This window comes from Sus scrofa, chromosome 13 (genome assembly GCF_054392235.1).
Source record: "Sus scrofa isolate SSC_HxYL_T2T_F1_AM1 chromosome 13, Sscrofa_HxYL_maternal_Yorkshire_Landrace_v2.0, whole genome shotgun sequence".
In the NCBI taxonomy this organism is placed as follows: Eukaryota; Metazoa; Chordata; class Mammalia; order Artiodactyla; family Suidae; genus Sus; species Sus scrofa.
This window is the reverse complement of record NC_139395.1, coordinates 82349118-82375955: the sequence shown is the minus strand read 5'-3', so window position 1 is coordinate 82375955 and position 26838 is coordinate 82349118. Positions and strand designations below refer to the sequence as shown.

The 26838-nt window shown below is 41.2% G+C and overlaps 1 protein-coding gene across 46 annotated transcripts in view; it reads right to left on the bottom strand.

Moving 5' to 3' along the window:
* Positions 1–26838, bottom strand: part of ATG7 (autophagy related 7) — a 279358-nt gene that overhangs the window by 92951 nt on the left and 159569 nt on the right. For 39 of the 46 annotated variants that reach the window (XR_014822342.1, XR_014822339.1, XR_014822340.1 and 36 more), the window contains 1 exon segment: positions 23005–23127. Coding sequence is in view for 39 of the 46 variants with exons in the window: in XM_084986716.1 (XP_084842842.1) it covers positions 23005–23127 (123 nt within the window). In the remaining 7 variants the exon portion in view is untranslated. 46 annotated transcript variants of the gene reach the window in all.

Sequence of the window (26838 nt, the reverse complement as noted above, 5' to 3'; positions counted from 1 at the left end):
AACATGGATGGACCTTAAAAATATCATGCTAAGTAGCAATCACAAAAGGACACACATTATAGGATTCCATTTATAGGAAATGTGTAGAACAGGCAAATCTACAGAGACAGAAAGTAGATTAGTCATTGCCTAGGGCTTGGGGAGGGAGGAGCAGCTTGGGGAAATGAGGGCTGACTGCTAGGTACTACAGGGTCTTTTTGCGGAGTGATGAAAATCTTCTAAACAGATGATAATGATGGTTGCCACTCTGAATATATTTAAAAAACATTGATTTGTACCTTTAAAAAGGGTGAATTATAGGATATGTAAATTCTATCTCAAGAAAACTATTACCAAAAAAAAAAAAAACAACAAAAAACAAAAAAAAACAAAACTCAATAGCACAGAGCATGCTGTTGAGGCTTAAAGGATGAATTAAGAATTTCAGGCTTGGGAGTTCCTGCTGTGGCTCAGCAGTAACTAACTTGACTAATACACACAAGGACGTGGGTTTGATCCCTGGCCTTGCTCAGTGGGTTAAGGATCTGGCCTTGTAAAGAGCTGTGGTGTAGGCTGCAGACGCAGCTCAGATTCCACAGAATTGCTGTGGAGGTGGTTCACGCCAGCAGCTGCAGCTCTGATTCAACCCCTAGCCTGGGAACCTCCATTTGCTGCAGATGTGGCTCTAAAAGACAAAAAAAAAAAAAAAAAAAAAAAAAAAGTATACAAACAATAAATGTCAGAGAGGGTGTGGAGAAAAGGGAACCTTCCTACATTGTTGATGGGAATGTAAATCTGTACAACTACTATGGGGAACAGTATGGAGGTTCCTTAAAAAAGTAAAAAATAGGAGTTCCCGTCGTGGCGCAGTGGTTAATGAATCCGACTAGGAACCATGAGGTTGCGGGTTCGGTCCCTGCCCTTGCTCAGTGGGTTAAGGATCCGGCGTTGCTGTGAGCTGTGGTGTAGGTTGCAGACGCGGCTCGGATCCTGCGTTGCTGTGGCTCTGGCGTAGGCCGGCAGCTACAGCTCCGATTCAAGCCCTAGCCTGGGAACCTCCATATGCCGCGGGAGCGGCCCAAGAAATAGCAACAACAACAACAAAAGACAAAAGACAAAAAAAAAAAAAAGTAAAAAATAGAGTTACCGTATGATTCTATAATCCCACTCCTGAGCACATACCTGGAGAAAACCATAATTCAAATAGATAATGCATCCCTGTGTTCAATGCAGCACTACTTACAATAGCCAAGACATAGAAGCAACTTGAATGTCTACTAATAGATGAATGAATAAAGAAGATGTGGCATATATACACGATGGAATATTACCCGGCCATAAAAAATGAAATAATGCCATTTGCAGCAATTCAAATGGACCTAAGATTACCATACTAAGTGAAGTAAGTCAGATAAAGACAAATATCATATGACATCACTTACATGTAGAATCTAAAAAAAAAAATGATACAAATGAACTTATTTACAAAATAAAAATAAACTCAGAATTTGGAATAGACTTACGGTAACCAGAGGAGAAAGGTGGGGGGAGGGATGGACTGGGGGTTTGGGCCTGACATATCCATATTCCATATACACTATTGTATATGGAATAGATGCAATGGGGACCTGCTGTATAGCATGGGGAACTCTAATCAATATTCTGTGATAACGTATATGGAAAAGAATCTGAAAAAGGACAGACATATGTATATGTATAACAGAATTACTCTGCTGTACACTTGAAATAACACATCATTGTAAATCAAGTATATTTCAATATGAAATAAAAATTAAATTGAAAAATAAATTATTTCTTGAAAAGGCTCCGAAAATCAACAAGGCATCCTGTTCCACATATCTTGCAGTTTTCAGACCAGTAAATGCTAGTTCCTTTTGCATGAAAGAACATTTAAGCATACCTTACTTTGTATAATATGTGGCTCTATGCAGTAACTTTTTTCATTAAACTACTTCATTAGAATTTCTTTATAAATAATTATATATGAGAAAAATAAAGAAAACCATGACTCGCAAAGACACATGTACTCCGATGTTCATTGCAGCACTATTTTCAACAGCCAAGACATGGAAACAGCCTAAATGTCCATCGACGGAGGAGTGAATCAAGAAGATGTGGTACATATATACACAATGGAATATTACTCAGCCATTAAAATGAACGAAATACCAGCATTTTTGGCAACATGGATGGATCTAGAAATTATCATGCTAAGTGAAGTCAGCCATACAATGAGACATCAACATCAAATGCTTTCAGTGACATGAGGAATCTGAAAAAAGGGCAGACTGAACTTCTTTGCAGAACAGATGCTGACTCATAGACATTGAAAAACTTATGGTCTCCAGAGGAGACAGTTCGGTAGGAGGGGGGGATGTGCTTGGGGTGTGGGATGGAAATCCTGTGAAATTGGATTGTGATGATCATTATACAACTACAGATGTGATAAATTCATTGAATAAAATAATAAAAATTAAAAAAATTATATATGAGAAAAATAGAGCTGGTCTTTTATAAATCTGTCTTTTCAGTAAGTCAGACCATCATTCTATGTTATACTTTCTACAGTTTATAATTTCAAAACAACTGCAAAAATACATAGCTTCTTGGAGGCACGTTTTGAATCTTATGCGTGTTTGTATTCTCTATGTAGTGCCATCCTCCAGAGTTTTCTGCAAGGATGGAAGTGCTCTATTTCTGTATTGTCCAATATGGTGGCCACCAGCCACCTCTGGCTACTGAGCTCTTGAAATGCAGATGGTGTGACTTAGGAACTAAGTTTTAAAATATTCAATTCTTCACCAATTTCACTGTAAAGAGCCATATGTGGCTAGCAGCTGCCATACTGGACACTACAGCCCTGTAAGGTCCAGAGCAATACTTTGTTCCTTGTAAGTGTTCAATAAGCATCTGTTCAGCGGAAAGAGGATTTATGCAGTAAAGATGTGCTAAGCTTCCCCTCCATGCCAGGCACTCCACTAGCTAGTAGGTATAAGGAAAATGCTGCCCCTAAATGAGATAGAGTTCCTGGTTGCAAGGGACAGGAAACTCAACCACACTTCACTCAAGCCAAAAAGGAACTTGGCTCACAGAATGACAAAGGCCAGGATAATGGTGCCTTCCAGGCTGCTTGGTTCAGGGCTTGCAGGATAATGCCATGACTGTCCTCACCCACTCACTCCCTCTCTCATCGCAGCTAGCCTCAGCTCTCTTCCTACTGTGGTTCCCACACCAAACCGACTTTCCACTCACTGTCACCAGAAGGCTGCCCCAGCCCAGAGCTCACACTGGCAAAGCCCCAAGTCCTTCCCCAGCATCCAGGCCAAAGTCTCATGGGAACTCATTGGTTAGGACTGGGTCACATGCCTATTTCTACACCAATTATTACAACCAGGGAAATATGATGTGTTGACTCTCTTGGGCCTCACTGACAGGCTCCAACCCTGAACCCAGGGTTGAGCCAATTCCACCAGAAAAGCACATGGGATAGAGTTAGGTCCTGGATGGTCTTTCAGAGAAAAATCAAGGTAATCATCAGGTAAGAGGAAATTGTTAGGCCGTAGAAACAACATATCCAATCTAGTCTCTAAAGAGCTCAGTGTCTCTCTAGGGAAATTTTAAATAAGAATGCTGGTTGGTCAGATCAGCTGGCCAGATAGTAAAGAAAACACTAAAGAGGAAAAGCTAAATTTGGCAAGATCCAGTTTGAAATGTTAGTAACATTTATTTATACCAAATCTCCTCTGATGTTGCCTGTCTTTTCATAGATAATTCGCATAAAACCCTTGTGGCAAAGGTTAGATCTGTGAAATCTAGACACCTTTAGGACGGAGCAGTCAGCAGCTCATGGCCTGACATCTGCAGCCTCCCTCCCCTACTTCAGTTTCAGAGGCCAGATGTCCCCTTCTGTGCTCCCCCAGTCCCCTGGCACACTGAGGGGGTACTCAGACCTTAGAAGCCCTGACATGTGTAGATGCAGGCACAGCAGGCGCAGTACAGCCCACCCAGGGAAAGGATACACAACCGCCAATTCACACAAGGCAATGTGAATGGTCTATTTTCATAAGGGCTACTCCAAGAGATTATTTGTGGGCAGGATGACTCATGAGAGAGCCAAATGAATTCACCCCACAGAAGACAAAGAGCTTGGAACATCACTGGGATGAGAAAAATTAGCCAAAACAGCTGCAGCACTTTAGGGTCTTTTAAATAGCCTCCTTCTGCCTACTTCTCCACCCATTTCTAGCTGTTCTCTCTCACTCATTAAACTCTGACTGAGGTTTTGCTTTTGTTGGCTCATAGGCCAGCAGAGGCTGGGAAATATTCTCTTTAGCAAGCCTATCTTTTTAATCCCTCTGAGCTTTCTGGTATTATCTTTTGCAAAGATCATTCTGGATTACTCTGAGAATTACTCTGAAACTTCTTGGCTTCTTTCTAGGTGGAAAAAAAAAGTTAATGAAGGTTGTGGACAGGACTTTCCACGCTTCAAGGACATTCAGTGCTCAGGCCACATGGCAAGAAGGCCCATGACTCCATCTGCTTTCTTCGCCTCAGAATCCAGAGAACTCTCAGCCCAGCATCAACCTGGCCACCCCTCCTATGACTGTACAGTGAATCTCCCAGTCTGAGCACAACTCTCTCAGGGCTGGTGGACAGAGCTGTGACTACCCCATGATTGCTGAAAAAGGAAGAGCTGTTTGTCTTCAACATCTTTTCTGGGTTGTAAGGGATTGCTCAGCTCAGCAGTAGCAGGTCTGTCCCCACTGGACTGGCACTGGGCTGGCTGGAGCCTAGAAGGACAGACACGTCTAGCAGATAAGAATGGGACCTTCCTTGGGGTGGCAACTGGCACACAGTAGGTGCTTACCAAACACTGGTGATTTGCGGAATATTGCTGGTATCGTGGAGATGTTACCATGCATAGAAAATACTAAAGACAAGGGGTTGGAATACTAATAGCAACAATACTGAGTTCCTCTCTTCTACTTTACTCTAGAAAACTCAGTCCCCCAATCCTCACAAATTTTCAACCCTAAGGTGATTCAAATTTTCAAATGGTCCTTATTATGGATCTCAAGCCTCTGTTAACTAGTTAACTGATTGTGTAAACATAATCCGCTAGTCCTCAAGGGCTAACTACCAAGGACTCCAATTAGCATGAATGAACTTGCTATGCAGAATGCCCCTAGTCTTACCCCTATCATATCATTTGCTTAATGTCTACTGGGCCTTCTAATGGGTTTCACCTTCTCATTTCCTTTTATTTTTTATAGCAAAAAATGTTTAACTTTTTGGGGGGCCACACCTGTGGTATGCATAAGTTCCCAGGACAGAGACTGCACCTGTGTCACAGCTGTAACCAGAGGCACAACAGTGACAACACCAGATCCTTAGCCTGCTTAGTTCCTTAACCAGGAAACTCCTATGTAAAAAAATTTTTATCGCTGCATTAGCAGTAGTAATTTAAATTAGATATAATCTGATTGTCCATCAATAGAGAAATAGGAAAACAACACAAAGGAACATATTTACAATAGAATACAATGCTACATTTTAAAAAGGTTTTTTTAAGATAAAAGCATTAGATCCATATATTTAGCAACATGGAGAGATCTTTCAAGTATCAGGTTGAATGAAAAATGCAAGGAGCAAAACACTTATAGTTTATGAAACTTATATATGGTTTTTAAACACCTGAAAAATAATATAATTCATTCAATATAAAAATATAAAAGTGAGGATGTACACTAGTAATAGGGGTTTCCTTTAGGGAGGACGAAGGGGACCAGAAATGAAAGATGTCAGGGGTGCTTCGCCAGTAATATTTTATTTCTTTTACCTAAAAGAAAGAAAAACTTGAAGTAAAAATATAAATGTCAGGAGTTCCCGTCGTGGCGCAGTGGTTAACGAATCCGACTAGGAAACTTGAGGTCGCGGGTTCGGTCCCTGCCCTTGCTCAGTGGGTTAACGATCCGGCGTTGCCGTGAGCTGTGGTGTAGGTTGCAGACGCGGCTCGGATCCTGCGTTGCTGTGGCTCTGGCGTAGGCCGGTGGCTACAGCTCTGATTCAACCCCTAGCCTGGGAACCTCCATATGCCGCGGGAGCGGCCCAAGAAATAGCAACAATAACAACAACAAAAAAGACAAAAGACCAAAAAAAAATATAAATGTCAGTACAGCATGGTAGGAATAAAAATGCTTGCCATATTACTTTTTGTATTTCTTGCTTTTTTAAATTAATAGAAAAAAATTATTAGAGAAGTTTTGTATTTACAGAAAATAGAACAGAAATTAAGAGTTCCATGTTTTCTCTTCCCAACCCTCAGTTTCCTAATTACTAACATCTTCCATCAGTGTTGTACATTTGTTACAATTGATGAACCAATTATGAAACATTATTATTAAGTAAGGTCCATAATTCACTCTAGGGTTCACTCTGTGTGTTTTACAGTTCTATGGGTTTTGACAAATGCAAAACTTCATTATAATATCACACAGAGCGTGCCACTGAAACCTCCTGTGCTCTACCCATGCATTCATTCCTTCCACTGGAGTCCCTGGCAATCACTGATCCTTCCACTATTCCTGTAGTTTTGCCTTTTCCAGAATGTCATATAATTGGAATTATATGTTATGTAGCCTTTTCCAATTGAATCCTTTCACTTAATAATATACATTTAAATTTCCTCCACGTCTTTTTGTGGTTTGATAGTTCATCTCTTTTTTTACTGCTGAATAATATTCCATTGTATGACTGTATCGCCTTTTTTTTTTTTTTTTTTTTTTAAATCCATTCACCTATTGAAGCACCTCTCAGTGGCTTCCTGTTTGGTGATTACATTAAACAGGTTGCCCTAAACGTTCATGGGCAGGTTTCTTTGTGGACATTAGTTCCCAACTCATTTAAGTAAATACCTAGGAGCACAATTCTGCATCATATAGTCAAAGCATGACTAGTCTTGTTAAGAAGCCGCCAAACTGTCTTCCAAAAATGGCTGTCCCATTTTGCATCCCCACCAGCAACAAATTCTTATTCATTTAAAAACTAAATTTATTGAGATACAGTGCACATGCTGCATAATTCACAGACCATACAGTTCACTCGTTCAAAGTGTACAAGTCAGTGGTTTTAGTATGTTCCCAGAATTGTGAAACCATCCCCACTATCTAATTCCAGGACATATGCATCATCCCGCAAAGAAACCCTCTACCCACAGAAGTCAATCCCTATTTTTCCCAGCTCTCTCCCAACCCCTAACCCTACCCTCGGCAGCTCCTGGCAACCACTAATCTACTTTATGTCTCTATAGTTGTGCATATTCTGGATATTCCATGTGAATGGAATCTCATTCATTAAAAAAAGTTACTGTGTTATTCTGTGGTATGCCAGCTTCCAGGCTGGATGCTGGAACCACAGATTTGAGTGAAATCTAAGCACCCGCCTTCTAGTTGATCATAGTCTAACAACAAACATTTGCTCAGTGCAGACCTCCCAGGGTTTTCTCCTGGGCATGACAGTCGCACTCACATTAGCTAGCAGAGGTCCTCTGTGCCAGTGGTTTGCCCAGGCCAAGAGGCCCTTCACTTCCCTTTGGGTTCAATTCAAGTGGGTAGATGCTACCCAGTGCTCTATCTCAGGTACTGATCAGGCCTACAAATGTTTACCTTGGTTCCTATTTTGTCAAGCACCTGTACTTGAACTGTCCTTTTCAAAAGACACCCTCCTTGGTAGCAATTCAGAAGTTTTAGCCTATTTTCAAATGGACCCAATTTGTCTTCTTTCCATTAATATCAAAGGAATGTTTCTCCTAGGTTTCCAATAAAGTATTTGAAATGTTCCCCTGCAATAATGACTATACTTAGCACCTATGAGTCGGGTATAGTGAGGTCTCTGTGCAGACCTTGAAAGTAAGGATAGCCTTGGAGAATGGAATTAGTAGAACTGACCCACCCTGGAGAACAATGGCCATGTGTGGAAGTTAGTCATCTGAAGAGACTTTTACAAAAGCAATTGAGGAAATAGGGAATTTCCAGCTTCAATCAAAGCAACAAAGGAGTGATCTCAGGAGATACATTTTAACTAAGAAAGCTAAAACGTAAATAACTCTCTTAAGATTTTTCATAGATGGTAGCAGGGGCCATGTGGAGTTTGAAAAGAGGGAGTCCAGAATTTCTGCAAGAATTTATTAATGTCTCTATCACTGTCCAGAAATTAGCAAGATGATCTCACTGGAGAACAGATCCCTTTAGTGCCTGGCACATCACAGTTCCATGAGGTTATCATGTAACCTTCCAATTACCAACTGTCTCCCCACATATGGGGAGTGGCAGACAGAACAAAGCAAACAGCCTGCTTTATACATTGATCTCTTATGAGTTTGGCTACTGGGAGTTAGTATTCATGTTCTAGAAAAACTGAGTTTCTGACTTGAAAGCATGAGACCCATGCACCATGATGATCTACTAACGCACAGATCTGGAGAACAGAGGCCTGGGGAATGTGAAAATTGTAGCCAAACATAAAAAGGTTTGTCATTTAGAAGAGGAATTTAACTAGCTCTAGGCAGACCCAACAAACACAGACACCACAAAATAGTATTTAAAAGCAGTCTCTGGAGCCAAACTACTTGGCTCCAACACTTACTAGCTACATAAACTTGGGCAACTTAGCCTCCAGGCACCTCAATTTCTTCATCTGTGAAATAAAACGGTTGTGAAGACTAAATAAGACAATCCAAATAAATGCTTAGTAGGACATCTGGAACACAGAAAGTTCTCAGAAGTCAACCATCATATCATCACTGTCCCAAGGAGGAACAGACCACCCTATCAGATGCAGAGACCCCAGAGTTCAAGTCAAGGCAGAGATTTGTCAACTGAGGGCCAGATACAAACTTGATGTTGGTGAATTTACTTCAACTCCAGGATTTCCAATTAGCTCCATGCTCCTGAAACTCTTACACACAATTCAACACAAAAACATCGTCTCAGTAGCCAAGATGTTTTTCATGTAAAACTGACTTTTTTTTTTTTGACCATTCAACCAATGTATACTTTTCTTAGTACTTAAGTGCAAAGCACCTGTTTGTCGATGAGAATGGGAGAGGTGGTCCTTGCCCTCAAGAACCTGAACATCCAACTGAGATTAGGGCACCGCACATGATGCAAACATGTGTGCTGGGTTTAGGCCAACCATCCATCTGGTGCTTGCCTTTTTATTAGAGAGCCATAACCAAGGGTTGGGGAAGTCACTACAGTCAGACACACTTCATTCTAAGGAATGTGAGAAGCTTGTTAGTAAATAAAACTAAAATCATTCATATTCCCTCTCCCTCCTTCTCTCAATCTCAACCTCTCCTTTCCACTCCCTTCAAGATACAACAAAGTAGCATGACACTCTGGGACCTTTCAGTCTCAGATCCTCAGGCTCATGTGTTGGCCAGCCCCTGGCAGCAGCTGGTGAAAGCAGAGAAGCAGCTTCCACACTGCAAGGTCATGGGACCCTGAAGGTTGTCCATTGTTGCTTTGTAACTACTGCTTTAATGCCACCCTTCCTCTGATCTCTAAGTTCAATGAGAAGGAAAGTGGGCCTTCCTCACGTGGCACAAAGAAGCTTTCAGCTATTCACTGACTGAGGCAGGTCCATCCTGTGGCTACAATTAGTGTCTAAAGAAAAACTGCTGATCCCAATTCTCTGAAAGTCCCACCCAGGGACACTTTTTTCCTGCAACAGTCACGCCACAGTTCCTGACTTATCTTAGGTGCCATGGGATCTGGTTGCTGCATTTTACTCCTTTTTTTGCTCCTTTAAAATGTCAGGTAGGGGAGAGAGGCCCCCAGGGTCTGCCTTTAGTGGACCAGCATCCTGGGCCAGGGACACCAGGAGACTACTCACAGTGGGACAGTCGCCAGTTTACTGATTGCTCTGTTGCCTCAAGAAATTCACAGCACCTTCAGGCAAGGGAACAGCAGTGTGGTGTTTATTGAAATCTACATCTGGTAGCAATTTGTCCAACAGCAACCAGCATTTCCCAACCCCCCTTTGCTTCAGTCAGATAATCCACAGGGGCCCATAATACTCCACAACCATTCATTTGTGCGAGGCCTGTATTGTGTCGTTTATGCTCCTAATTACAGATCTGGGTTTATCAACAAGTTTCAGCACGGTAAGTAATTTTTTAGACTGCAGTGGAGACTGAAAGCACATGTCCTGAGGCAGCGACAGTGACTGGCCATCACCATCTGGGCTGAAAGATGCAGCCTCCCACTGGCCCAGCCCACACCTGGTCAGCAGAGACAGCCCACCCTCGGGGTGCGGCCTTGCCAGGGTGTGTGGATGTGTGCAAGAAGGAAGAGCTGAGCCTTACCTAGAATGAGAAATGTGTGTGCTGTGGACAAAGTCAGGCTTGAGAGGCAACTCTGGGGACTGGAACTTCCAGATCTGCAATAAGTCCTCAGAGAAAAGCAGAACTGTTTGGGAGGGATGAGAAGAGACACAGGGACTAGAATGAAGAGGAGGGCGGACTCAGAATGCACTTCTGTGCATGTGCCCAGCTCTGTCCACGCTCATCAGCCCCTCCTTTGGGGGCACTGTGGCCCGCTTACTCCAACCACATGGTCCTGGGGGAGACTGCCAGTCACTGTGCCCTGGCTATGGCCCTATGGGCTAACCCTGACAGCCTGTCCTGCCTGCTCCAAGTGAACCAGGAAAGGCATGTGACTTGGGCCGGGTCAATCAGAGTCAGGTGGGGTAGGGGGGTTCCTTTAAGAGCCACTGGGGAAGATGCTCTTAAAGGAAGATAAGATGTTGGACCTGCCTGAGGCCATGTTTTTTGCTAAATAGGGGGTAAAAAAAAAAAAACAAAACTGGTTTGCCTGAGAGAATAAAGCCAACAGACAGAGAACAGAGATAAGCAGTAAGGACACTGGTGGTCGTGACATGAAACCCCCAGTCTAGAATCCTCAGGGCCAGGACTCCATGGTCTGCTCACAAATTCCTAGTTTATGTTAAAGCCAGTTTGACATCATAACCAAAGCCTACACAGCTACAAAAAGACTTTTCATAGGAAACAATATATATCCCCCAGCAATTCACTGTAATTGTAATCAGGATTTCAATGCTTTTGTTCTGCAACAAGATATAAATATTTTTAGTGTATCATTGAATTATTATTTTTTATTATTTAATTTTTTTTAAAACCAGCAAGCTAAATAAAGGCAAGTGGGGGCAAGCTCTTAATTTCCCTTTACGATTTAGGAAAAAAGTAAAGGCCAGGAAGAAAGAAGCTCTCTCTTACCTGCCCTTTTCCCATTGGTGAGTCTCATGATGGAATCATGAATGAATATAAACTTCATTCTCATAGATTTTACCAAAAGCCAGTATGTTCTTAAAAGCAGTTTCAAAGTAAGAAGTAACAGTGACGCTGGCTGCCTAGGCCCTGGGATGGATGGTGCAGTGAAATAAGCCACAAGAGACCCTAGAATGTACTTGTAATCAAACACCAAAGGCAAAACCATTCAGTCTTAGAGTAGCCATGCCCCTGACAAAGCAGAGCACACATGTATCACTCCATGTACACTGGCCTGTCTGTCCCTGGGCTTATGGGGTGTCCCTTAAACCTCAAGATATAGAAAAAACACTTAGCACAGCTAAGTGTAACTATGTCCAATCAACTTAGCAAATCAATTCACTTCTCTGAGCCTTGACCACCACATTCACAAAATGGGGTAATAGCCACTTCATAAGACGGCTGTGAGCATCACAAGTCTAGGTACCAAAGTTCCATGAAAATTATAGATAACATCATCAATTTTGGTTGCTATGCTTCTTGTGGTACTTCTTCTCAGAGATCCAGGGTGTACCCTGGACCATCAGCCATTCTGGTACTCCTTCTTTCATTCTCCTTTCCCGAACTTGAAGTTCTGTCAAGGCCCAGCCCAGCTCTTGCCCAGTGCCTTCTCTCCTTACCTGATGCTCCTGAAATCCTGCAGCTCTCACTGTGGCATATGCTCAGCTCCTGTGCATGCCCCCCTGTTCCACAGTCTGGGCCACTTTCCCATCCTGTCTCCCACTCTGCTTTATGAGTCTTGTGAAGGCCTGGTTTGTATCTCTTTGAATCCCCACACCACCATGAACTTGGAAAGACACCAATCAATATTTGTTGACCAACAGAAGCCATGATTAAATATGAACAATATTTTAAAAAAATATTAGAGTATTTCATACTCCCCTCCTTCCCTGCTCTCCCAGAGCTAAGTGAGAAGCCTGATGGATCAAAACTAAGATTTCAGAACCAAGAATCAATTTAATTTTACAGTATCAAAACATGGAAACCCCCCAAACTCAACACATAGCAGCTGTTATGTTTGCAAGTGAGAAGGGTCAGCTGTAAAAATAGAACCCCTAGAATAATGGTCACAGGCAAACTGCAGGAACAGCTCCCCAGGCCCCTCCGCTGCTGATGCAGTCAGGAAGTCAGGGCGTGCGGGGCTAGTGGCTCTCCACGGCCTAATCTCCACTCTCTCTCTCACGGACTGAAAAAACCCCTCCTACCCCAAAAAATACACTATTTTATCTCATTATTTTTCTAATTCGAAGTCACATAACTGCCAACCAGAGCTGTGGAAAGGGCCAAAAGCTACCAAGTATTCCATTCCCTTTGCAGACCACAGAAATGCTGGGAGGGGGGGACAATGATGGTGGTGAAACAACTTGAATGTTTAGTTGGTCAATGTAATCTCATGTTTTAAATGTTGTATTTCTGTATGGCTTTACAAAATATCAAAAATAGCCTCCCATTCCTACCTCCTCAAAGCCTCAGACACTTTGGGCCCTAGTGGAGGGTGGGTAGAACCACAGCTCAGGGTGGTTGGCAACATGGCTGCCTCAATCAGACCAGGATGCCCAGCTAAGACCTGGATGACCTCATCTGGAAGAGGCCTGCCTGGGGCGGCAGGCAGGACAACAGTGTCTTCTCATTTGGAGATGGGGGTGATCAGAGAACTTTACAGATACGCTCAAGTTTATACGCTAAATGACTGATAATTATTATTAAAAAAACTGTTAAAGTTTTTATAAAGTTACAAACTTAAGGAGAAAGCAAACAATGGGTTAAATGGTGCCTTTAAAATGCTGTGTGCTACTGGGAAAATAGGAACACATGTGCGATTTTAGGTGGTGTTATAGAATTACTGTTTACTGTTCTGTGATGATAGTAGTAGTCTAGTTACATAGAAGCATGTTGGTATGCTTAGCAGATTCATGCTAAAAATTTATTTATTTTTATTTTTTATTTGTCTTTTTAGGGCCAAACCTACAACATATGGAAGTTCCCAGGCTAATGGTCAAATTGGAGCTGTAGCTGCTGACCTATGTTACAGCCACGGCAATGTCAGATCTAAACTGCATCTATGACCTACACCACAGCTCATGGCAATGCCAAGACCCTTAACCCATTGAGTGAGGCCAGGGATCGAACCCATGTCCTCATGGATCCTAGCTGGGTTTGTTATCACTAAGCCACCATGGGAACTCCCCATGCTAAAAATTTAGGTGGCGGTGTCATTGTATATGGAACTTGCTTTCAAATGATTCAGGAAGAGAAAATGTGTGAGTATGTATATGATGTGTGTGTGTAGGAAAAAGAGAACAGGAGATAAACCATGTGAGGCCAAATGTTTAATAGATGAATCTAAGTGGAAGGTACTGGGGTATTCATTTTACTTTTCTTCAAGCTTTTCTGCATATTTGAGAATTTTCAAAACAAAAAGTCTTGGGAAAAAATTAAATCCTGAGGTAAAGAGGGAAACTTCAGATCCAGGCTGGATTTGGATCTTTCAAACATCTACTTTAATTTACAATAGATAACTAAGCACACTCATCTTCCCCGAACTCCTTTGTCAGCAGCCCCTCCCAGAAAGCCCAGGGAGGCGTTTGGCCATTGGGCCCCTTTAGTGTCCCACCCCCAAGTATGTTCTGGCTACTCAGGGTACAAGACAGGGTCAAAGGAGGTGCTCAGGGACAAAGGCTTTAAAAACGAGGGCCCAATAAAAATAGAAGAAATCACTGTCCATTCTATACAAAGTTCACTCCTACAAACAAGCTCACTGTAACCAACAGAAAATCACCACTTCCTGCAGGAGCCAGAGAGAAAAAGAAAGGAGTGGAGGCAGAAACACAGAGAGCCCCAAGAATGTGTGTCAGGGCTACATGTGTACTTTCTTTTCTTCTTTTTAAAAAAATCTTTATTGAGAAATAATTCACATATCACACAATTCATCCGTTTAAAGTCTGTAATTCAATGGTTTCAGTATATTCACAGTGTGTAATCATCATCACAGCCCATTACAACATCTACAACATTTCATCACCTCAGCAGAAAACCCCTATCCATAAGCGGTCAGCTCCCTACTTTCCCCCAAGTGTCCCCCAACATACCCTGCCAACCACTACTCTGATGTCTGGCTCTTTAAATTCTGGACTTTTCATATAAATGAAATACTCTAAAATGGGGCTTTTTGTGACTGGCTTCTTTCACTTTGCATAATGTTTTCAGGGTTCATCCACGTAGCAGCATGTGGCTTTCCTTTTAATTACCAAATAATATTCCATCATCATTCCAAATGCCATAGCCACATTTTATTGAGCCATTCATCAGGTGATGGGCCTCTGGGTTGGTTCTACTTTGGGGCTTTTATGATAAATAATGCTGTTATCAACACTATGTCCAAGTATTTGGGTGAACATATTTTTTCATTTCTCTTAGTTATACACCTAGAAGTAGAAGAGCAGAGCCACATGGTGACGCTACTTAACTTTTTGAGGGACTACCAGACTGTTTTTCAAAGTGACTGCACCATTTTACATTCCTACCAACAGTGTCTGATGGTTTCAATTTCTCCAGATCTTCACCAACACTTATCACTGTCATCTTTTTGACTATGACCATCTCAGTGGGTATGCAGTGCTATCTCACAGTGGTGTAGATTGGTATTTTTCGATGGCTAATGATGCTGAGCATCTTCTCATGGACTTAGTGGACATTTGAAGATACAAAAGTCTTTTAAACATCTATTTAAATACATTGCCTGTTTTACATTGGGTCAGACGTCTTTTTATTACTGAGTTGTAAGAGTTCCCTATATATTCTGGATACCAGTGCCTAATCAGATAAATGCTTTGCAAACAACTTTTTTCTCCAGTCCTGTAGGCTATCTTTTACTTTCTTGATAGTGTCCTTTGAAGTGGTTTTAAGCTGTGATGGAGCCCAATCAGTCTTTTCTTTAGTTAGGTGCTTTCTTATTTAATGCTCACAGTAATTGTGAAAAGTAGGAATTATTGGCTCCATCCTACAAATAAGGAAAATGAAGCTCAGTGAGATAAGTGACCCAAGGTCTTTCACAGGGCTACTGCACATGGTCCTGCCCTGCACGCTCACACAGGTGAACACAGCAATCTTGGCCATCTGCTGATGCTGGGCTATGAACTCAGACCTTCTCACCAGCCAGAGTTCAGGCACTCATATATTCTATGACTGTTGCAGACTACTACGGCCAATTTTTAAACAAACCTATCAGATATTATACATTCAACACTCTAAGGATGCTGCCAGTACTTAAACCAAGAGGGTTTTGGAATCTGTCTTTGGAGGCTGTATGAAAAGGTAGTGAGCGACTTGTTTTATGAACACATTCAATGACAGGGAGGGGAGACTTGAATTTACGAAGAAACCAAAAGTCCTGTGTGCCCAAGTCTGGAGAATGAGGTTAGTTATTTGGCTGGACTGTGCCATTTTGGACTTATATACACTGCTATACACACTAGCCCATACAAAGTATGAGAAATGATCTTTTAAGGTTCAAAGTAGATCTAAATCTCAAAAAGAATGCAATCAAAACTGCTGCTAGCAATGGCAGCCAGAGATGAAAGATACCAGCAAATATTTATATAATGTATAAAAAGGAATCACTTTGATATAAAAATTGGCCATTTTTTAACATCTTGGTCATACTAGGTACAGTGAGTCAAAAATCACTGAATTAGTAGAGCTAAAAAGGATTTTACACATGGTTCAATCTCCTTAAGTGAGGAAACTGATGAACTTAATGTTGGTCCAAATATATTCATGAGAGCAGCAGAACAGGGACTAAAATTTGAGGAAGCAGTTTCCATGTTCTATTACTTCATATTAGCTGTTTAAATTCTGCTTTGAGCATTTATGGCATGCTGCCCCCCCCACACTGTGGACCTCTAAGTGGGCTGTTTCATCCAAGACTCCTCTTCTAAAGGGCAGGGAACTCTGCCCAGGCTTCACAGTCTATCCTGCAATTGGATCGTTCCCTAAAACCAACTTATCTGAACATCTCAAATCCATGTAGATAGCTCTGACAACAAATAAAAGGGACTCAATTTATAAAGTGAGCTCTGAAGGGATACTGCCAAGCCTTATTTCAAAAACTGGGCTCTGGTTTCCAATCTAAGACATAAATGGCTTTCTGCCTGCTATTTCTGCCTTTCCCCCCTCACTGAGCAAATAAGGCCAGGGCTGTGTCTTGAGGGATTGCTTCATAAGGAAAAATCAAAGCACGATAGTATCTCAGAAGGGGCCAGTGAGGGTTGGAAGTGGGCTAGCAAAAGGCTTTAGAAAAGAGAAGTGGATTCACGAGAAGGCTCGGCCAGTCCCTAGAGTGATTTCTCTCCGCTGGAAACAGGTTTAAGTGCTGACACGGGGGTTTCCCACAGCTTCTACTGGCCTCCAAAGGCGTATTTGTCATCGGAGGCTCTTGATGAAGCTGTACATAAATATCTGACTGTTGTTAAATACAAAACAAAACAAAACAAAAATATTCCACAGGAACCAAATCAAAAACAGCTGTGAGGGGGAGAGGCCAAAAACTCAATGTAAGCGCAAAAAGGCCCGCAGAAACACTTGTTAATCGTGTTCTTTACTTTGCTGAATAGTAAATTGTCATGCCAGTGAAGTCATATCACATGATTATAATGTTTTTCATATGACTTTCCTACTATGAGAGAACTAGGCATTTTATTTTCTAAAATTCTGAATTCTGTAGTGGATGAGTCAGAAGCTGAGTTTTAATTCAGTTATCAGCCCATCACTCAGCCTTGTTCATTTGTAGCCTATTTATGATTTTATATCCTAAGTTACAGCTGGTGTGCTAAACTTACCTTTTAACTAAATCATCCATTAATCCCCAATTCTTCAAAACTAAGTTCTGCTTAGCAAAACCCTGACAAAAATGCAGCTATTTTAAAGGAGTGCTGTAACTGAAATCCTGAAAAATAACTGTATGACACAGCATCAAATAGTGATAATATAATCAAGGGAAGAAAACAGTTTAAAATTAATCCCGGAATCAAGAAACTTGCAAATGTTCAATAATGAGAATGAGGTCTTTCGGGAAAGTTGGGTTACAGGATTTTAGAATTTGAGGATCTCAAGGATATACCAAGATAGCTGGTTTTATTAACTTTTTAAATCAGCACTTCCTCTCTAGGCAGACAGAATGTGAAAATTATTTGGTGTTTCCCACAGCACAATGGTGAACTCACAGCTGGAATGAAATCAGTACACGTGAACTGATACTTGATGAAAAATAACCCTAAGAAAATAAGTCACAGCAAATTTTAGGAAAAGATGGCTAAGTCACTCACATGTTTGATTTAGACAGCCTTTCTTCAACAAATTCAGCAATTTAAAGAGTATTTGGTAAGCACTTCAACAGCTTTGTGCCTTGGATTTCTTGTGCTTCATCAACTTTAAGGCCACTTCCTTTGGTTCCAACTGGGATCAACAGTTGTCAAGGAGCCATAGGAAAGTGGGGTCAGTCTCCAAGAAGGATTCAAACACATTTTCAACAAGGGTCACGGAAGTAAAGGTCAGAACTCCATGCAAAATTCCCTATTCAGACAGCAACGTTTTGAGAGAGTAAAAAGCTGAATGGGGCCTTTTTAATACCTCATGGGCAGAATGTACCTACGATTTGGCAGCTCAACAGGCTACAGAGTATATGGGTCTCTGTCTAATATCCCTTCTTTAAGAAATGTTAACATTAGCAAAAACACTTAAGAGGTGGGTGTTTTTCATTTTTTAGTCTACAACTAGAGATAAAATTAAACAACCACACACATTTCTTGTTTAAGTATTTTTATGGCATCCTAGCTCTATGGCTTCTCTGCATTGCACTAAATGCAACAGGAAAATTTAATTTTCTTTTCTTTCTTTCTTTTTTTTTTTTTTTTTTTTGTGTGTGTTTCTGCCTTTTCTAGGGCCGCTTCCCGCAGCATATGGAGGTTCCCAGGCTAGGGGTCCAATCAGAGCCACAGCCGCCGGCCTACACCATAGTCACAGCAACGTGGGATCCAAGTCGCGTCTGCAACCTACACCATAGCTCACGGCAACGCCGGATCCTTAACCCACTGATCAAGGCCAGGGATCAAACCTGTAGCCTCTTGGTTCCTAGTCAGATTCGTTAATCACTGCGCCACGACGGGAACTCCAAGAAAATTTTCTTTTGTCTGCTCAATCAATATGCCGGTTCTGTGTTCTTTCTCCAAGCTCTATCCCCATCCCATCTCTAATACCCCCTAGTCATTTTCACTCATTTATTCCATTACCTCAAAATCATCATATACCAAGACAAACTTATCTTTTTAAGTCTGACACCCCCCACCACCCCACTGCTAGCCCTGTTCCACATCTTGCTCCTCAACCCCTCCGCCAATAGAAACCAATCTGGCAATTCCTCTGTTCATCTCAATAGCACTATCATTATACTGGTAACCTAGCCTAAAATTATGGCAATCATTTTTGGATATTTGATAATGGAGGGGGGATGGGTGCAAAAAATTGAATTGTATTGGTCCACCTCACTAAATCTGGATGAGTCTGTCTTGAATATATCTTTCAATCCATTCTCTCTGAGCCTCTTTCTAGGAAAATAAAGGGATCTTTAGTCTCTGGTAGGATCAGCTTTGCATTCAGCCTTCATTAAACGGGCTATATTTTGGGAGAAAGACCAAGGGTGTTAAGGGATATGTGAACATTTATCAGCATCAAAATATTTCTTCTTTAAATTGAAAAGAATTATCATGCTACAACATGGATGAACCTAGAAAACATTATGCTAACTTACAGACACCAGGCTGTAAGGCTACATGTTGTTTGATTCCATTTGTGTGACATGTCCAGAATAGGCAAATCCACAGAGACAGAAGGTTACCAGGACTGGGAGGTGGAGATGGGAATGGGGAGTAACTGCTTAATGGGTCCAGAGCTCCCTTTTGCAGATGAAAATATACTAAGCTTAGTAGTAGCAGTAGCACAACAACTCTTTGAATATACTAAAAACCACTGAATTGTACACTTTAAAAAGGTGAATTTCATGGTATGTGAGTTATAAGTCAATAAAGCTGTTATTAAAAAAATACATTATATCTGATTCTCAGTAACTCTAGCCCTGTTTAAGTGCTTGAGATTCTGAGTAACACATTAAAGACTCCTCCTGGCCTCTGAGACCTTTATCCCTAGATCGTCCAGGCCCTCCTCCCTGTCCTATTCCTTCCCTACTTTTTCCTGCTCAAATCCGCTTTTTTTTTTTTTTTTTTTGATTTTTAATTTTTTTGTTTTTCTTCTCTTTTTTATGGTTACACCTGTGGTATATGGAAGTTCCCAAACTCGGGGTCGAATTGGAGCTGCATCTGTGATCTACATCACAGCCACAGCAATGCCAGATCTGAACTGCATCTGCAGTTTACATCGCAGCTCGTGGCAACACTGGATACTTAACCCACTGAGCGGGGGCCAGGGATCAAACCTGCAACCTCACAGATACTAGTTGGGTTCTTAACCCGCTGGGTCACAAGGGAATTCCCCAGTTCTTACTTTTAGAGAGTTTACTCATCCTTTAAAACTAACCGGAATGTTTGTTTCCTTCCTTAAGAGGCTTTCCTTGATACTTTACTCTCCAGGCAGTATAACTGCTCTCTAAGCATCTAACATATAAATGACTAAAACATTTTCGATGATATTAGAGTTCACTATTTACATCTCTGCTTCTCACATTAGACTGTGAGCTCATCCCATTAACCTCTGTATCCAGATACTAGCAGAGTGCCTTGCTACCAAGTTTTCAAAAGATGTTCAGTAAAGCTTTTTTTTAAAAACCAGTATTTATACAAATAAATATCTTATAAACAATACATAAAATCATACTGTCTTCTAAGGAGCTCCCGTCATCCCGTCATGGCACAGTGGAAACGAATCTGACTAGGAACCATGAGGTTGCGGGTTCGATCCCTGGCCTTGCTCAGCGGGTTAAGGATCTGGTGTTGCCATGAGCTGTGGTGTAGGTCACAGATGTGGCTTAGATCTGGCATTTGCTGCGGCTACAGCTCTGATTGGACACCTAGCCTGGGATCCTCCATATGCCATGGGTGCCGCCCTCCAAAAAAAGACAAAATGATACTGTCTTTTGCAATTCTGATGTTGATGAATGAAACCAGTTAGACTGAGATGAGAATTAACTGGCATTCTTAACAGCATTGCTTAAAAAAAAAGTTGGGACCTTACTATAGAGGATGCAGAAGTCTGTATTTTATTACTGAACATCTATAAATGCACCAGGAATCTACTATGCAAATCACGACACTGCCTTTATCCAGATATGTATATATTTTTCGATATTCATATTTATTTACACACGTTTTTCACAGTAAGGTAACGTAGGTTAAGACAATGATTTTTGTTGCTATTGAGGTCTGCTGGTGAACATTATCTATTTAAAACATAGTCCTATTTAGAGCTTTTTAGGAAAAACAACTGTCCTTTCCTAAGACAGGAGTTGCAGATTCCAATACCAATAAGGTCATCGATTGAAGAGCACTGTCACCTAAAGGATATCTCTGGGCAAGAAACTAACAGCAGTATTTGTGCTCAGGAAGGGAGCTAGGTGGTGAGGGACAGGTGTACAAAGAAGGTTTTCTTTCCACACAGGCTATTTTTATGCTTTTAAACTTTTGTATCAAATACATTATTTATCTACAAAATTTGTTTCTTGGCTCCAGCTAACCCTCACTATTAAGGAATGCAGGCTTAGGGTTGCCAGATCAATAAGTTGGAAATGGGAAAATTCACATTTTTATGTAAAACTCATAATTTTAAAATGTTGGCTTTATTCTCAATTTAACACATAGGGTAGGCCAAACAAAACACACCTGTAGCCATATCTGGCTCATAGGCCAACCTGTTCACCATCTCTAATCTAAAAATTTGATGTGTGGCTTAGGATACCAAAACTATAAATATAATTTAAGGGAGGAAAACTTCAAAAAGAAAACTAGGACCTGTAGATGAAATCATACCCCCTCCTGCCCTACCATCTAGCCACTATTGCTCTTTTAAATTTCTCCTTCTCCTTCCGGGTCTTTGGAAAGGCTACTCATGTTTGAACAAGTAGAACACAAAACAAGCCAGGTTTAACCAAGCAATCTGCCCATTATGCTAGCATCTGCTCTTTTTAAAAAAAATGAAATATGGAGTCGATTTCAAGTTGCAATTCATCTAGGCAACTAAAGAGAAGTTTGTGAATTATTTCCAGCTTGGTGGAAAAATTCTCCCAGTCAACTAGATAAACAATTGCATGGTTGAAAAGACCTGTAAATTTGTTTCCCTCACCACTGGAGCTGCTCAAAAGACAAAATGGCAGCCATGGTCAATACAATATTCTGAACCTTGTCTGGGAAGCCAATCATAGCTCTGAGGAAAATCTCAAAGTCACTTAAAGTCCTGAAAAGATGCCATTCATCTCCTGAAAATGAAGCTAAGAGACTCTATGTGGGCCTAACTATTAGTCATAAGTGGAAGATTCCATCTGGTGAATGCCCAGAGGACACCAAAGCAAGTTAAAGAAGAGTAAGTTTCAGTTCTAAGTCTAGCATTAGAGAAGCACTATCATTCCTCTCCGCTGTGCCTACAAATCTTATTCCGATCTGCTGAAAGCTTCAAAAGATTTGATCCTACATGGTTTTCCCATTCTCAGTACTAGTTCCAGTCTTCCAAACAGCAATCTTTGCACTATCAGTTAGTCCCACCTTGGGCTTGACCATCACTCACTGACCACTAGGGCCTCCCCCCAGTGCTGAGGTTATACAACCCCAGGCGGTAATCAAGGAATAGGACTATGGGACTAATGGTAACTTTGCAAGTGTTCTACTCTGCAGGAAAGAGGCACCAGAGGTTTTCCTTAAGTAGCTTGTGGAAACGCTAGGACAGACCACATTTTTTCCTAAGCGCTTTTTACTCAGGTTACTGGTGAGCAGGATGCTGATTTAATCTCATGCATCCATGTTGAGGAACAGTCTGTTTTGTCAAGTGATCTGATAGTGCAACACATATACAGCATGCCCCAGCAAACAAAATGATAATCTATTTTGTAATCACAGTTTAAAAAAAAAAAAAAAAGGACCACAACCCAGGAAATCAAGATCCTGGCAAATTCTAAATGACAAGGAAAATAAAACTCCCTTAGGTTGTAACGGAGGAAGCCATTCCATGATGGGGTTTGGTGGCCTCAAGAAGACTCATTCAATTGTGAAGTAGAAGCCAGGCATGTTCTCTCTCAAGAACATGGCCAGAGTCCAGCGTCTTCCCTCACTTGTGTTTTGATGTATGGACATTGCAGACAACTTTCCAACAGCCACCAGCATGCTGTTGCGTAGTAAGGACCAGAGGTGTATGGAAATCAATGACCTGTACATCCTTCATCAGCAACTGTGTGCATTTATTTGACACCTACCATACAACAACCATCACACAGCAACACTAGCAATGGCAGAAGGTTCATTTTCTGAGAAGCAGCAGACTTATTTAGTGATTTTGTTCTAAGGGAAAAAAAATCATAATTAACTGCTTCCTTTCTTTTTCATAAATCTATCAAATAAGTTTCAAACACATCAGTCTTCTGAACAAAAAGTCTGTTCCCATCTTACCTCAGCAGCCTGGGTCTCTTGATGCAGCAAGGTAAGACCAGTCAAGTCCTCCAAGAAGGAATGTGAAGAATTAAACACCTTTGCTAGGAAATTAAATCCTTCCCGTTCATATTGATCAAGAACCTGTAAGACATTTACATTTTTTAAAATGAGGGGCTGTAGGTTTTAAAATGCATATTAAAAGATTTTCACTTCTAATAATCACCTCTCAAAAATGGAACTAAAACTAGAATTAAAAATTAAATGTGGGGAAAAAAATCAATCTGGTAGGCACAAAACTGGAGGGATTAGTATTTATCTTTTTTTTTTTTCTTAGAAAGAACAATGGTATCATCTTCCAATTCAGCTGACAATGTTTCTCAAAAGAAAAGTTACATGGAAATTCACTAAAAATTCTAGATGAGTTGAGCTACTGATTTAAAAGTTAACTTTTTTTTTTTTTTTTTTTTTTTTTTTGGTCTTTTTACCTTTTCTAGGGCCACTCCTGCAGCACATGGAGATTCCCAGGCTAGGGGTCAAATCAGAGCCGCAGCTTCCAGCCTACGCCAGAGCCACAGCAACACCGGATTCTTAACCCAAGGCCAGGGATCGAACCCGCAACCTTCGGTTCCTAGTCAGATTCATTAACCACTGAGCTACGCCGGGAACTCCCCTAAAAGTTAACTTTTTAGGAAAAAAATAATAAACAAAAGAAGAGCCAAGAAAAAAATTTGAGGACAAAGTGAAAGATAAAAACAAAAGGGTGGGAAATGTGACCTACCATAAAAATTTTTAATGTAAAAGTGAATTTCACAAAAAAAGTTGCTCAAATAGCCAGTAAACATATGAAAGGCTGCTCAACATTACAATTGATCAGGGGAATGATAAAAGAAAACACTAAAACCACAATGAACTACTACTTTATACCTACTGGAATGGCTAAAATTAAAGAGACAGAAAATACCAAGTACTGCCAAGGATGTGGAATAACCAGCATTTTCATATGAATGCAAAGTGAGATAACCAGTTTAGAGGTTTAACATTTGTAGGCCTTGTGATCAAGAAATTTTATTCCTACATATAAACACACAACAAAAATTGTATACATATGTGCATGAGAAGACCTGAATAAAAATGTCCATAGCAGCACTATTCATAATAGTCCAAAACTAGGAACTACTCAAGAGTCTATCTATAGCAGCATCCATTAACAAACTGTGGTTTACTCATGCAATAGAATGATACACAGATATGAAACAAATGACAACCACATGCAACAATATAGACAGTTTTCACAAACAATATTTTTTGGGGGAGGGGGGCACACCCACAACACACATAAGTTCCCAGGCCAGGGATCGTACCTGTACCACAGCAGTGACAACACTAGATCCTTAACCCACTACATCACAAGGGAACTCCATAAACAATGAAAAACAAAAGAAGGGAGAAGCAGTACTATTCTACTGCACTACAGGATTACAATTATATAATTAAAAAACAAACACTAAAACCTAAATCAAGAAGTCAGGAGAGTGGTTATCCCTGGAAGGACTGTAATTGGAAGGGCCACACAGGAGGCTGGGCGGTGCTGGAAATATTTGTTCCTTTAGCTGGCTTCTGGGAACAAAGGAGTACTTTGCAAAAAACTATCAAGCGCTTTTTCATATACATGCTGTCCTTCAATAAAAATAAAAAGATAAGAGACTGGTAGTCTTTTGAGGAGAACAAAATAAGAACATATGAGTACTTAGAAGCAAACAAAAAAAATGATTATCATGGAGTTCCCGTCGTGGTGCAGTGGTTAACGAATCCTATTAGGAACCATGAGGTTGTGGGTTTGATCCCCGGCCTTGCTCAGTGGGTTAAGGATCCGGTGTTGCTGTGAGCTGTGGTGTAGGTCACAGACGTGGCTTGGATCCCGAGTCACTGTGGCTCTGGCGTAGGCTGGCAGCTACAGCTCCGATTCAACCCCTAGCCTGGGAATCTCCAAATGCCACGGGAGTGGCCCTAGAAAAGGCAAAAAGACAAAAAAAAAAAAAAAAAAAAAAAAAAAAAAGATTATCATGTTTAACAATCCAGTGACTACAGGAACTGTCAATTGCAGTAAGCAGTGAAGGAGAGTGCCTCAGAAATTCTCTCAAAACTCAGAATAAAGAGATGAATGTTTCAAAAAGGTAGCAGACATTGAAAATAAATCCAAGAAATCAACACATGAACAGAAAGGTTGGAGAAGCAATAACACAAGATATAGAAGAAAAAAAAAATCCTCTTTGGCCATGCCTGCAGCATGCAGAAGTTCCCAGGCCAAAGATCAAACCCAAGCCGCAGTAGCAACCTGAGCCACAGCAGTGACAATGCTGGATCCTTAAACTGCTGAGCCATCTGGAAACTCTAGGAAAAAAAATTGTTTTTTAAGTTTTCCTCATTAGAAATGAAGATGTATAAACCTTTCATTTCAACAATTCCACTTCAAAGAATTTTCAAAGACTTTTTCCCAAAGACTTGTTGAGGGTTACAGAATGGTGATCCACCCCCCACCCTTAAAAAAAATCTCAATTATCTTTTAGTTTACGAAGTGAGCATTTTATTTTATTTATTTATTTATTTTTATCTTTTGTCTTTTTGCTATTTCTTTGGGCCGCTCCCGCGGCATATGGAAGTTCCCAGGCTAGGGGTCGAATCGGAGCTGGAGCCACCGGCCTACGCCAGAGCCACAGCAACGCGGGATCCGAGCCGCATCTGCAACCTACACCATAGCTCACAGCAACGCCAGATCGTTAACCCACTGAGCAAGGGCAGGGACCGAACCCGCAACCTCATGGTTCCTAGTCGGATTCGTTAACCACTGTGCCATGACGGGAACTCCCCGAAGTGAACATTTTAAAGAAAACCTGAGGATGAGAAGTTGACTCTTTAGCAGCAGGCCCACACCATTCCTGCTTATATCCTGCATGTATGGGCACCAAGACTGATAGAGAAAAATCCTCATTGCAACACTGTTTGGAGCAGCAAAAGATTAGGAATAACTATACTTTTAAAGGGGACAGATTAACTAAATTGTGGTATATTTATAAGCAACAACATAATCTGGCTCCACTAAAAGAACAAGGCAGTTCTATAGCACTGGTATACATTGATTTTCAAGACAGAGATATATTAAAAAGCAATGTCCAGAACATATGCCTAGTATCAATGTTTTTGAAATAGAGCTGGAAAAGGAGAGAGGAGGAAAGGGAGATGTACATATATTTAGGCCTGGTTGTGGATATAATACCCCTGGAAGAACATACATGCGCGCGCGCGCGCGCGCGCACACACACACACACACACACACACACACACACACACACACACACACGGCTGAAATCAAGTAGTTGCCTCTGTATGTCCTTTTATGCTACTTAAATCCTTTTGTTTTGGCCATGCCCGCAGCATGAAATTCTGGGACCAGGGACTGAACTCGCACCACAGTAGTGACCCAAGCCACAGCAGTAACGATGCCATATTCTTAACCCATATGAGCCACTGGGGAACTTCCTATATACTACCTTAATTTTTAAAACCATGCACACATTTTCCTTATTCAATTAATATTAAAATCTCAATCTATTTTTTATGTTTTTCTTCAGTGCCAGAGAAAGGTTCCAGAAAAGGAAGAACTCTAAAGCCCTAATGAGGAAGGTAGAGCATGAGAGGAGCGGTGGCTCTGCCCTAGCACAGGAAGTGTAGGCAGGGACAAGCAATGCGGCTGGAGGGTTAAGTCAGGAGAGTGAGAACTGGGGCTGAGGAGTTCTAAGGTCTGAACTGTAGGCAGCAAGGTCATCAGCTGCCAGATAAGGGGGTGGGGTGGGC